The sequence below is a fragment of the Nothobranchius furzeri genome, chromosome 8 (assembly GCF_043380555.1).
Source record: "Nothobranchius furzeri strain GRZ-AD chromosome 8, NfurGRZ-RIMD1, whole genome shotgun sequence".
NCBI lineage: Eukaryota > Metazoa > Chordata > Actinopteri > Cyprinodontiformes > Nothobranchiidae > Nothobranchius > Nothobranchius furzeri.
Genome location: NC_091748.1, coordinates 77,480,670 through 77,493,169, shown reverse-complemented (window position 1 = coordinate 77,493,169; position 12,500 = coordinate 77,480,670). Strand labels below are relative to the sequence as shown.

General features: G+C 46.0%; 1 protein-coding gene across 4 annotated transcripts in view; it reads left to right on the top strand.

Annotated features, from left to right (window-relative positions):
* mylk4b (myosin light chain kinase family, member 4b) overlaps positions 1–12,500 on the top strand; it is a 52,869-nt gene that overhangs the window by 28,546 nt on the left and 11,823 nt on the right. For 2 of the 4 annotated variants that reach the window (XM_054751993.2, XM_054751995.2), the window contains 3 exons: positions 7,885–7,966; positions 11,777–12,143; positions 12,218–12,417. In XM_054751993.2, coding sequence (XP_054607968.1) covers positions 7,885–7,966; positions 11,777–12,143; positions 12,218–12,417 — 649 coding nt within the window. Of the gene's footprint in view, positions 1–3,047; positions 3,494–5,735; positions 6,735–7,884; positions 7,967–11,776; positions 12,144–12,217; positions 12,418–12,500 lie in introns of those variants that run through there. The other 2 variants (XM_054751996.2, XM_054751994.2) reach the window with 2 other exon arrangements.

The following is a 12,500-nucleotide window of genomic DNA, read 5'->3' as shown; positions in this document are numbered from 1 at the left end:
CTCCCTCCCATCCCCAGAATTTAAAAACAGTCTGAGAATAAAACCCCCTTCACAACACATCCTCTGGCACACACACACACACACACACACACACGCCCCCACACCCCCATGGAAAAAACATAATAGACCAGACCAGCTAAGATAAGGAAACGCCATCAGGGGAGCCATCTGCCCCGACAGCAGCAGATCCACAGCAGCAGCCGAGGCACCCATAGAGGGCGCCCAGGGCAGGGAGGGCGGAGACCCCCACCTCCACCTAGGCACACCTGGAAAGCACCAAAGAGGAAACTCACCCCTTACATCAGGAAGATTCCGCACATTTTGAGCGTTTTCTGTTCTTTCATTATTCGTTGTCAAATTGTGATCGGCAGAAGCTTTCCCGGTTCTCGCTTCACTTTTTTTTGCAGCAGCAGCCCAAAGTGATCGCCTAACACATGGATTTTCTGCTTCCTGATGACATGACGAGTGACGTGTGCAGATGGTCAGCTTGTTCACACTAAATAATAAAAAATGAATGAACAATAAATTGTGAAGACATGAGAGGTATGATGGCAGGACATCACCAAAAAAGATGCGCCTGCTTGTCCTGCCGGGGAATAGCTCTACAACACTCCTCTGCCTGCGCAGAAGTTCGCATGGGAAGACCTTCCCAACATCCGTGTGCGTCTCTCCGTTGCAGAGCTCATGGAGAGGTGTAAATCAGGCTTTAAAAGGAAGGTTACGCTGAAACAGATTTCTTTCTCAGCCATCTGGGGGGTTGTCCGTTAACCCTAGCCCTGAGCCCTAAATGTCAATTTGAGGTCATACGTTTGTCAGTGTCATGTAAACATACAAGGATCCAAACTTCAAGTATTGGTGTTTATTGGCACTCATCAAAACCAAGACAAAGTCAGAACACAAAATAGTAATTTCACAAAAAAAGGGGGGAAAAAGGACAATCAGCCTACATCATGTAGCCTTTCTGGGTCCGGCCACAACATTTCGTCCACATCGCATGTGATATCCTCCAGTCCAAGGCACCGGGGATGATGAGCTACGATGTAGCCACAGCTGCCTTGGGGTGCACTGACAGAGGCGAGGCGAGGCTGCCGAGCGCTGGCGCCACCGGTCCCTCCGACCACCACCAGCAGGCAGCGTGGGTTAAGTGTCTCGCCCAAGGACACAACGACAGCGACAGACTGAGTGGGACTCGAACCTGCAACTTTCCGATTACGGGGCGAGCACTTAACTCCTGTGCCACCGTCGCCCCTAACGACGAGATCAGCTGTATAATCTGCAGTATTCTTACATTAATGACCAATAAATGTGCATTTTTGTCCTTTTTCCTGCGATGACCTGGCTGCCCAGAAGTCACAGGGAGCGTGCAGCTTCCTCCCCATCCCTCACCCTCCTGACCGGTGTCTGCTTGCAGACGTTTGCATAACTCGTTGCTGGCGCGGTGCTGAAAAACTCCGGAGAACAAGCAGTCAGTCCGCAGAAACGCAGCGACTCGACTGTCTGATCAGGCTTTAGTTTCAGGCGCTGCAACTAAACCAGCTGCTGTTCTGGCAGCAGGAACTGATTTATCTCCGGGGTCAAAGGTCAGCTCTCAGCAGGACAGAACAATACAGACGTCAACCGGAGATGGTTGGGTTTTATTCAGTCTGGTGGTATGTGCTCTAAGAAGGAGATGGATTAAGTGACAAGATATAATAATAATTGATTAATTCTGTTATTAAGCACCTCAAAAATGACCTGTGATCAAACAGTCAAGCTTTTCTGGTCTTATGTCTCCAATCTTTACTGTTTTAAATAAAATGTTGATTAGAATAAATCCGTTTTCTGCCAGATGATGGACACAACGGTTAAAACGGAGACAACGACGCAGATTTCATGACTTTTTGACTTTGTTTTAAACAATTAAAACCAAACGAATAAAGACAACATTTATCTGTCAGGTGAGAAAGCCAGATGAAGATACTTGGAATGGACAAACAAACGTTGCTGCACGCTGTACTACTTTAACTGTGTTTCCATGGCAACACCTTCTTCAGGAAGGAAACGTTTTTTCTGACAACTGTTTTTTAACACAGACGTCATGAAGCAGCTGTTTTTTAGGTTTATATCAAAATTACTTTTTGTCCTTAAAAGAATCAGCTGTTCTAGTTCTATATTGATTTTTCTGCCACCTTGTGGTCAGATGATGGAAGTGCAGTTTACCTGTTTATAGGACATCTTTGCATGAATGCATTAGTTTAACCCTGACTAATAAAACATGTTTATTTAAATGTTTTTAAAGCGTAAGCTAATTTAATCTGATTTTATTTTAATTTAGTAAACTTTTTCCACACGTTCTAATATATTACTTATCAATAATGTTATTTTAGGGATTTTTGGAAGTTTTCCTTTAAGTTAATTTTCTTTAATTTCTTAGAGAGAGACCCAAGATCAAAGTTTTCCTTTACTTTACTGAAGCATGAATGTAGCTTTACTAAACCTGGGATTAAGGTGACCTTTTGGTTTGGAGCTGATTCATCTTGATGTCTTCCCGTTTTTCTTCCTGAGCTGTTGGACACCCAGGACCAAAAGGGAATTAGGTTTTAGGTGCATCTATTTATAAATCTGCACAGATGTGGTTTACACAACATTGCAGGTTGGCTCTCCTGCTTGGACGCTCAGCAACGGTTTCCCTCTGGAGGCGTTTTATCAACGCTGCAGTCAGGTGGAAACGTCATGGTGGCGCCTGGTCGGCGCGTTAGAGCAGCAGGTGGAGCTGCAACCTTTTCGTGTGTGTGTGTGTGTGTGTGTGTGTGTGTGTGTGTGTCGGGGGGGGGGGTGTTATACTGTACAGGAGCATAACTTGAACTTCAGGTGCAGCAGGTCTCTGCATCACAGAGCGAGGATGAGCTTCAGAGCTGAACAGCTTGCATGCAAATGCATCTTCATGAAGCATCAGGCTCTACAAGCGCTGCAGCATTACAGTTGAACTGATTCCAGGTTTTAGAGTCTCGTTTAGGGGTTTTCCGCAATCATAGATCGACTCGCAGGAGCTCGCCAGGAGCTCTAACCTTTGGTCAGGAGGACAAAGTGTGTGCTCTTCCTCAAACAGGAACCGTCTTCAGGCCGACGGGCGGCGTTAGCTCCTTCGTGGAGCTTCTTTAGCTCTTCTCCAGCTGAACCTTGTCCAGTTCCACTGAAAACAAAACATTTTACTTGAATGTCTGTTTCAATCCTGAACTTTGAAGCAAGCACACGGTGACTCCTTCAGCCCCGTTGCTTCCACGTCTCTTTCATCACAGCCGGGAGAATCTCACACCCCAAAGTTCAAGTGAGACACGCGGGTGACCCAGAGGATGAGGATTCGGTTATTTGAGACTGGTTTTAGTCTCGGTGAGGCATCGGGATGGAATGGTGGATCCTGCGAGGGCAGAGATGCCATTGTGGAGGGAAATCCTGGAAGATCAGAGAGCTTCCTCTGAGCTGCCGTCAGAGGGTCCAAAATGTCTCTGAGCAGGTTCTGTTCATCTTTATTGTTCATTTGAACAAACGTTAAAATCCGGACCTTTATGATGTTTATAGTTTTTATCATTTGAATGAAACTCCTGGAACCCCTTGGAGGTTTTGTGTTTGAAACATTCACAGACAACGTTTATATCTCCAACGAGGATCCATACTTCCTGTTTTAATCTCTAACTTTACAAGAATGAGCTTCACAGATTAAGTTGTTCTGCTGCATCAAAAATGGCCTAAAACAGGGGTGTCAAACATGCGGCAAGCGGATTAGATCCGGCCCGCAAAGTGGTTGTGTAAACTTTATTTTCATACTTTCCTCTGTAATGAGTATAAATAAAACAAAGCTGCGCTCAAGGCTCACACAAGAACTTGAATCACATCCTGAAGTTGGCCGCCACTCAGGATGTGACTTCTGATGTTGATGTGCTGGTGAAAGCTAAAAGATGTAAAGTAAAATGAGTCAAATATACTTTAAGTGCTGCGTGGAACTGATCTAGCCACGTGATCTGTAAGCTCTGAATCACTAAGGAATGTTTATTTTATTTATTGAATTTTTATTTTTATTTATTTATTTTTTTCAAGTACACTTCAGGTGTTGTACTTGTACTATTTTTGGATACTGTCCTCAGGCTCCAGCCTTGTTTTATATTGATCGTATTAAAACAAACAAAACAACCTGAAGATGTTTTTAATTTATTGGTTCGGCCCACTTGGGACTAGATTTCCCTCAATGTGGCCCCTGAGCTAAAATGAGTTTGACACCCCCAGCCTAAAAAGTCCTGAAGCTGTAAACCCAGGCGGCGTCAAGTGTTGGTCTGCTGCGTTTTCCATGCTTTACCAAGAAAGCCTCAAATAGCCGCAGGAAACGGGAACTCCTGAGGTCTGATCTGCAGGTTACACACACTTTCTTATCTGATGTAAACATTCATGCTTTGGAAGCAACATTACGCTCATTTTCATAGATGCTAAGCTCTAATTGCACCCGGATGATTTTCGTCCCCACCATAGTTGGTAAGCAGACGGGAGCGTTGCGGGTGACAGCTGACGGGAACAGAGCGAGGGATGGCGTGTAGGTCAGGCTTTTTCCAGTGCTGACAGATGGGAGCCAGGATAAAGGCGCCAGCTCCTTGTCACCATGCCAACTCCAGATAGAAGCACACTGGGATGAGGAAGAGGTCTTCCTCTTTAACTCGTGGCAACAACAGACATACACGTCCCGCCGTCCCCTTCTCTGCCACGCTAACACTTCTCAGGTGTCGGCGGGATCACCTGCTTCCTGCTTTCTCTTGTTGCTTCAGCACAGCAGCATTCTGAGGGAGATCGTTCCAACTTTTAGCTTCAAATCAAAACAAACTTCCACATCTCCGTCATTTTTGCTCCAGGAGCTTTTTAGTGCCTCCTGGACGTCTCCCTGGTGAGGTCTTCCGGGTACGTCCAACCGGGAGAAGGTCTAAAGGTAGACTCAGGACACGCTGGAGGGACTATGTCTCTCACCTGGCCAGGGAACACCTTGAGATTCCTCGCAGGAGCTGGCCCAAGCGGCTGGGAGAGGGAAGTCTGGGCCTCTCAGATCTATGTCACACTGAAAATTTACATTCATTGACCCGCCCATCTCGGCTCATGGCGGGAAAGGCTTTTGTTGGTTTAGCGTCCAGGAGAGAGCAGCTAAATGTTAGCATTAACTCGTGTTACTTGTGGAGATAAAATATCAACTTTGCATTTTTTACGCAAGAAAGAGGAGCGAATGGAGCCGCGAGAGTGCGTTGCTGTTAGCCAATCAGAAGAGAGATGTCCAAATATCATGAATAATAATGAGTAAGACTCCAAGTCCTTCCGTTTTCCACCCCCCACTCCCCCAGGTACCATCTAGCTCCTGAAACATGAGCGCCAGAGCTTTTTTTCCACTGAGATTGCCTCGTAAGGCATTCATTCGTACAAGACACCGCTGCAGATGTGTTGAAATAACGAATGCAGGCCCACTTGAAACCTGCCAGGTGTTTCATCAGATGTTTGCACATGAGCACACAGGGACAAAAACATTAGCACCTGTCCGTTGGCCTTTCGGCCGCAGCTGATGAAACGAGTCTTGGGTCGGAGGTCGGGAAGCTTGTCGGTGGACACGGGAGCACCGGGGAGGTGAAAACGAGTGGGTCATTAAAACGGGTTCAGAAATACAATGCTGGTGTTTTTAACACACACACACACACACACACACACACACACACACACACACACACACACACACACACACACACACACACACACACAGAACCCAACAGAAGGTGTCTCCACGCCGCTGCTGGAACGGTTCTTAACCATCCGACTCCAGGTCCGTTTCTGTTTGGTTCCAGAACTTTTATTTGTTTGCTTTTCTTTTCATGGCGTCATGTTTCAGGCCCGGATTCCTTGGATTGTGACACCCACCAGAAGGGCCTTTCAAGTGTCTCAAATGTCACATAGCGCACCCCCGCCCACCTTAAACCCCATCAATCCCCAGCTGAAAAGCTCTTATCGCTGGACGCTGACGTCCGAGAGGGGCTGAGCTTTCATTTGGAGCAGGGCTATTCTTATAACTCCCTGCTGTCCTGCGGCATTTGGGGACAGATTTATGTCCTCCTTTTATTCTTCCTGGATATTTTCTTAGACAACCTGCTCCATCTTCTAGCTGACATGTGAATCTGTGAGGCGGTGTAAAACAAGAAGCAGTAGATTTTGATGTTTGGGATCCCACCATGAGCTCCAGTCTGGTCAACTCTTTAGCCAAAGTGTACGATCCAAACCCTCTTCATGCTCAGAAGCTTCCTGGAAGGAAGTTCTCACTCAGTGGATCGGATAAGTCCCAAGCTCCTTCCTCCTCCTCACACCAGGATGCTTCCCTGCTCCGCGTGGAGAGCAGGATGGACTCCCTGAGCTCCCAGATGGAGCACCTGCTCCACATGCAGCAGAGCGTCCTGACCCGGCTGGATGGCCTGTCCCAGGACGTGAGGAGCATGGGACGGGATGTGTCTCTAGAGGGAGGCGAGGGGAGACGCGGGTCTGGGGTGGAGGCGCTGTGCAGGGAGCTGCGGGGGGCCATGGAGCGGGTGAGCGAGAGAATAGAGAGTCAGGGACGGAGGTTGGATGGGGTGGAGAAGCTGGTGGAGGGCACCCAGCAGGTCCTCAGCCTCATCGGGGAGGCGGTGAAGAACTCCAGGCTGCTGGAGGTTTTGTTCAAACAGCCGGGAAACAAAACCAGCCGGAAGGTGAGAAAAGGTTTTCCTACGGAAGCCCAGAGGGGCACAAGAGGCTTTCTTTTAAATGTCATGGTCTCATTCTGGAAAAAAAAAAAAAGTTGAACTCTTCTTTTCTCTGTTTTATTTATTTTGGTGTGGTTAAGTAAAGATACGCTCCAGATAAACTTTATTTATTTCTAATTTCTGAAAAGGAAAAAAAAAAGAGACTTTTTTTACCCCAAAATGAAAGCCGAGAAGAGTTTTGAGTTTTCCTTATTTGTCTTTTGGAATACGATCAGACGCATTTAGTAACGGGTTTAAAAAAACCAAATCATGTTTTTATATCAGTGGATTTTTTCAGGTGTGGCTGTTTGGTTCTCGGGACATTTTTTATATTTTAATAACGACGAAAACTTCTCCAGTCTTATGAATCATAAACACACGTATTTATTTGTTTGTTTGTTGTGGTTTTCCTTTCAGGGTTTCTCAGCTCTAACTCAGTCACGAAGGTTTCCTAAACTGATGATTATTGGATGATTTCATCAGGTGGCGGGCGCGCGAATGGCAGCTGAAGGAATCCGAAGTCTGTTTGAGGACTTCCTTAAATAACCTTTTTTATTCCTCTTTGTCGTGCCGTGGCGGCTGAAACCCGACATCTCAGGAATGTTGAGTAGTTTTCCTTCCTGCAGAAACCCTGGCAGGTGTAGAGGACCAGAGTCAGACGTGCTATCAGGCAGACTTTATCAGGCCTCGGCTGGAACTGCAGCTGGACAGAATCTGTGCAGCACTTAGCTGTTCCGTTCTGAGGAGGTGAGATTAACGTGGGCATAGATTAGATTATGTGTCCTGGAACATGAGCCCGCATGGTTCTGCAGTACAAGCTGAACCCCACAGGGTCACTTCTGAATATCAGCACGATTCTTGTTCTGCTGTTTACGACTCGGGTGCTTGTATTATTATCACTAATAACAAAAGACGGGTGACCTGTGACCTTTGGGGGGGGGGGGGGGGGGTCTAGTGTGTGGAGCCGCCACAGCAACAGAAACACCTCAGTGCTGCGCACAGCTACACATCAGCCGTGTCCACAGTAGACCCTCTGAACGGGGTTTCTATTTTACCTCACAGTACTGCTTTAATCAGTCGGATGCTGATTTATTTCTCTTTTTCTTCCAACTTTAAGGCAAAAGATGAAAAGGATAAAGCTAAACAGAACCTGAAGGGTGGGAAGTCCCAGAAGAAAAGGAAACCTCACGACTCATCAGGTAAAAAGTAGGACTTCATAAAAAAAAAGGGCCCCCTAAGCCTTCTTTATTCCCCTAAAACCTGCTAAATAATCCCAGAGTCCGACTGCAGAGGTAATAAAGCTGCGTTTGGTTCAGCGTAGTTTCTGCTTTTATCTGATCCACGACGGTTCTGAATGAAAGAAACACACCCCAGAGGCAACAGCTTCAGACCGGTTCATCAGGAAGTCTCATTACAGGAAATCACACACACACACACACACACACACACACACACCTCCAGTCCAACAATAGTGTCATAAAAAGCATAACCAGAGAACTTCCTGCTGGGTGTGTTACTAACTCTGAGATCAGGAAAAAGGACGACAGTCAATCCTTCACACGCTGGCGGTGAGGAGCTACATCGTAGCCACAGCTGCACACCGACAAGGCCATCCGTGCCTCCGACCACCACCAGAGAGTTTCCTGCTGCACTGTAAAAAACAAAAAACTCGTAGATTTGACGGGAAATCGCCAGCAGCTGGGGTTTCCACACCGTAAAATTACAGGCAAAGCCTTTATTTATTTTTAGAATTGTTTTTACGGTTAACCTCCCGAGACCCTGACCTGTATTTGATGTGATTTAAAAGAAAAAATACATCTAAATATTACAGAGTAGTCCGCTCTCATGAACGGAAACAAAATTACAAATATTGAAATAAATGAAAATTAAATTAAAAATGTGTCTGATTTCCTATAAAAAAAGAAAGAAAACAAAAACATTTAAGTCAATGTCATGTGTCTATAAATAATAACAAAAAGGTCAAAGATGATAAAATTTTAAAAGTGCAAGGAGCCAATGTCCACATATGTGGGCACAGGGCCCTAGGGGGTTAAAAATGGTACCAAAGTCGGTATTTTACTGTAAAAAATATGCTTTTTCTTTTAAAAAAAAGTCATTATTTTACCTCAAAATGAACAATTTATAAAATAAAATTTGTGCCACTAAAAAGTTTTTTTACACTAAAAACAAAATTGAAAGGGTTTCCTCATTACATACAACAAATTTATAGAATTAAATAACTAATTAACTGCCGAAGGAAGCCCAAGTCTCCTCCCCTCCCGGTCGACTCACGGGTCCCCGGAAAAACGAATAAACGAACGCGTCAGCGGGGCTAAAACGCTCTTTTCGTACCCGCTTTGCCTTTCGCCCTGGATCACACATGTTGTACTGCAATTTAAGTGAAAAGTAATGATGGGTGTTTCGACCACGTCAGTCACGTACTTTGAGATTTATCAGCTTGTAAAAGTTCGTAATTAGCATGACTACAAACTAGACATCATCACGTCGCAAATATGATGTCACCACAGAATCTCCTCCCTCCTAGCTTAGCTGCTGCTTACCACATGATCAGATTTATGGTGTTTATTCCACCTGAAGGACAGATTTCAGCTTCTTTGAATTTACAGCCATTTTCCCTCGGTTTTCTCCGTGTCTGGGTCGATGACGTCACTTTTGAGAAGCACATTTGTAGTCCTGGACTTATTTTCACACAAAACTTAAAGTAACGTGTGTATATATGTATATATATATATATATATATATATATATATATATATATATATATATATATATATATATATATATATATACATATATATTTATATATAATTTTTTGGGGCAGTTTTTGGATGCCAGCCTTGTTTTCATTGGTAGTTGTTCAAGGACTTCTTAAGACATAAAAATAAATACTGAAAGACATTAAAGAGGTCCTTCACTGAGAAACAAGTTTAACTTTTTACATCCATCCATCCATCTATCCATTTTCATCCACTTATCCGGAGTTGGGTCACGGGGGCAGAAGCCAGACTTCCCTCTCCCCAGCCACTTGGGCCAGCTCCTCCAGGGGAATCCCAAGGCGTTCCCTGGCCAGGTGAGAGACATAGTCCCTCCACCGTGTCCTGGGTCTACCTTTAGGTCTCCTCCCGGTTGGACGTGCCCGGAAAACCTCACCAGGGAGGCGTCCAGGAGGCATCCTGACCAGATGCCTGAGCCACCTCAACTGGCTCCTCTCGATGTGGAGGAGCAGCAGGTCTACTCTGAGCCCCTCCCGGATGTCCGAGCTTCTCACCCTATCTCTAAGGGAGAGCCCAGCCAATTTTCGGAGAAAACTCACTTCGGCCACTTGAATCCGCAATCTCATACTTTCGGTCATTACCCAAATCTCATGACCATAGGTGAGGGTAGGAACGTAGATCGACTGCTAAATCGAGAGCTTCGCCTTCTGACTCAGCTCTCTCTTCACCACGACAGACCGGTACAACGCCCGCATCACTGCAGATGCAGCACCAATCCACCTATCGATCTCACGCTCCAGTTTTCCCTCACTCGTGAACAAGACCCCGAGATACTTAAACTCCTCCACTTGGGGCAGGACCTCATCCATGACCTGGAGAAGGCATTCTACCCTTTTCCGAATCAAGACCATGGTCTCCGATTTAGAGGAACTGATTCTCATCCCAGTTGCTTCACACTTGGCTGCGAACCGCTCTAGTGAAAGCTGAAGATCACGTTCTGATGAAGCCAACAGGACCACACCATCTGCAAAAAGCAGAGACCTGATCCTCAGGCCACCAAAATGGATGCCCTCCACACCTTGGCTGCGCCTAGAAATCCTGTCCATAAAGGTTATGAACAGAATCGTGACAAAGGGCAGCCTTGGCGGAGTCCAACTCTCCCTGGGAACGAGCCCGACTTACTGCCTGCAATGCGGACCAAGCTCTGACACCGGTCATACAGGGACCTAACAGCCCGTATCAGAGGGCCTGGTACCCCATACTCCCGGAGTACCCCCACAGGGCCCCCCCGAGGGACGCGGTCAAACGCCTTCTCCAAATCCACAAAACACATGTAGACCGGTTGGGCAAATTCCCACGCACCCTCCAGGATCCCCCTAAGGGTATAGAGCTGGTTCAGTGTTCCACGGCCAGGACGAAAACCACATTGCTCCTCCTGAATCTGAGGCTCAATAGTCCGACGGACCCTCCTCTCCAGAACCCCTGAATAGACCTTACCAGGAAAGCTCAGGAGTGTGATCCCCCTGTAGTTGGAACACACCCTGCGGTCCCCCTTTTTAAATAAGGGGACCACCACCCCGGTCTGCCAGTCCAGTGGGACTGCCCCCGATGTCCACGCGATACTGCAGAGCCGCGTCAGCCAACGCAGCCCCACAACATCCAGAGCCTTAAGGGACTCCGGGCGGATCTCATCCACCCCTGGAGCCTTGCCACCGAGGAGCTTTTTAACCACCTCAGCACCTTTTTTTTTATTTTAAAGTTTAACTGCATGAGAAAATTGCCTTGTACCCATTTCCAGCATCAGCTTGTGATAGAAAATGGGCTTCCTGGTTCTTGTATTTGACATCATGTTTTTATCTGTTGCTTTTATTTGTTAAACATTTTTGTAGACACATAAGAAACTCAAAGCCTTATAACCAGAATTTACAGTAAATAAAAGGTCTAAACAGGTCAGAAATGATCAGCTTGGTGGAGTTTGTAACGTTTGAATGACATGAAGGCTCAACTTTGTGCTTTACTTGTCTCAATGTTTTTCTTTCACTATTTTTTCCAAAAATATTCAAACAAAAACATACTTTTCTTGTGTGGAGCTCCTGTGTAAACAACAATAAATAAATAATGTATTAAAACAACACAAGATGTGAAAATGTGCATTATCTTAAGGAATCGGCTGGATTTTATAGCTCTAAAAATTCAATAATAAAAGTGTCTACTGAGGTGTAAGTGATTCAGCTGAGTGACGAGTCATCATCATTCTTTTTTCTCCAAATGCAGGCGCCTCGTCTCTAAACGGATCAGGGCCGCAGAAGCAGGTGGAGCAGCTCAACAGGGAAAACTCAGAGCATTCCCATGAAAACGCAGAAGCCGGCATCCGGAACTCCGAGGATGCAGGAAGTAAGGGCAGAAGACAGAAACCAACAGAACTGATCCTGGATGGGTCGAATGCTTCGGCAGGCCCAGCAGAGGAGAGGAGGAAGAGGGAAGGAGAGGATGACGAGGATGACGAGGATCTCTTTGATGATACGGATGCAGAGGAAGAGGAGCAGCAAGCAGAAGCGGTTCCAGAACAGAAAGTGGAGAATGATGTAAAGAAGAGGCTGAAAGGAGAGGAAGAAGAGTTAGAAACGGCTGCAGAGGAAAAGTATGTTTTAGCTACTCGATGTCTCAGGATTATCCAGGAAAATGAAATACTCTGAATTTGTTTTGCCTTTGAAGCTCGGAGGAGGCAGGAGACGTTGCTGCTTCCGGCAAACGCCACGTCACTGAGGAAGACCTGCTGAAGGACGACCTGAAGAAGAGCAGGGTGGAAAACGGGAAAGTGGGAACAGCTGATGACCAAGAAGCCTCAGAATCCCAGGAAGTGAAGGCAACAGATGAGGAAGTTGGAGAGCCCGGAGTGACAGAATTCCTCATCGGTGAGAGTTCAGAAAACAACAAAACATAGTCCAAAGGTCTTTTGGTTCTTTGTTTCTAACATGTGGAGATTTTATTTATTTAT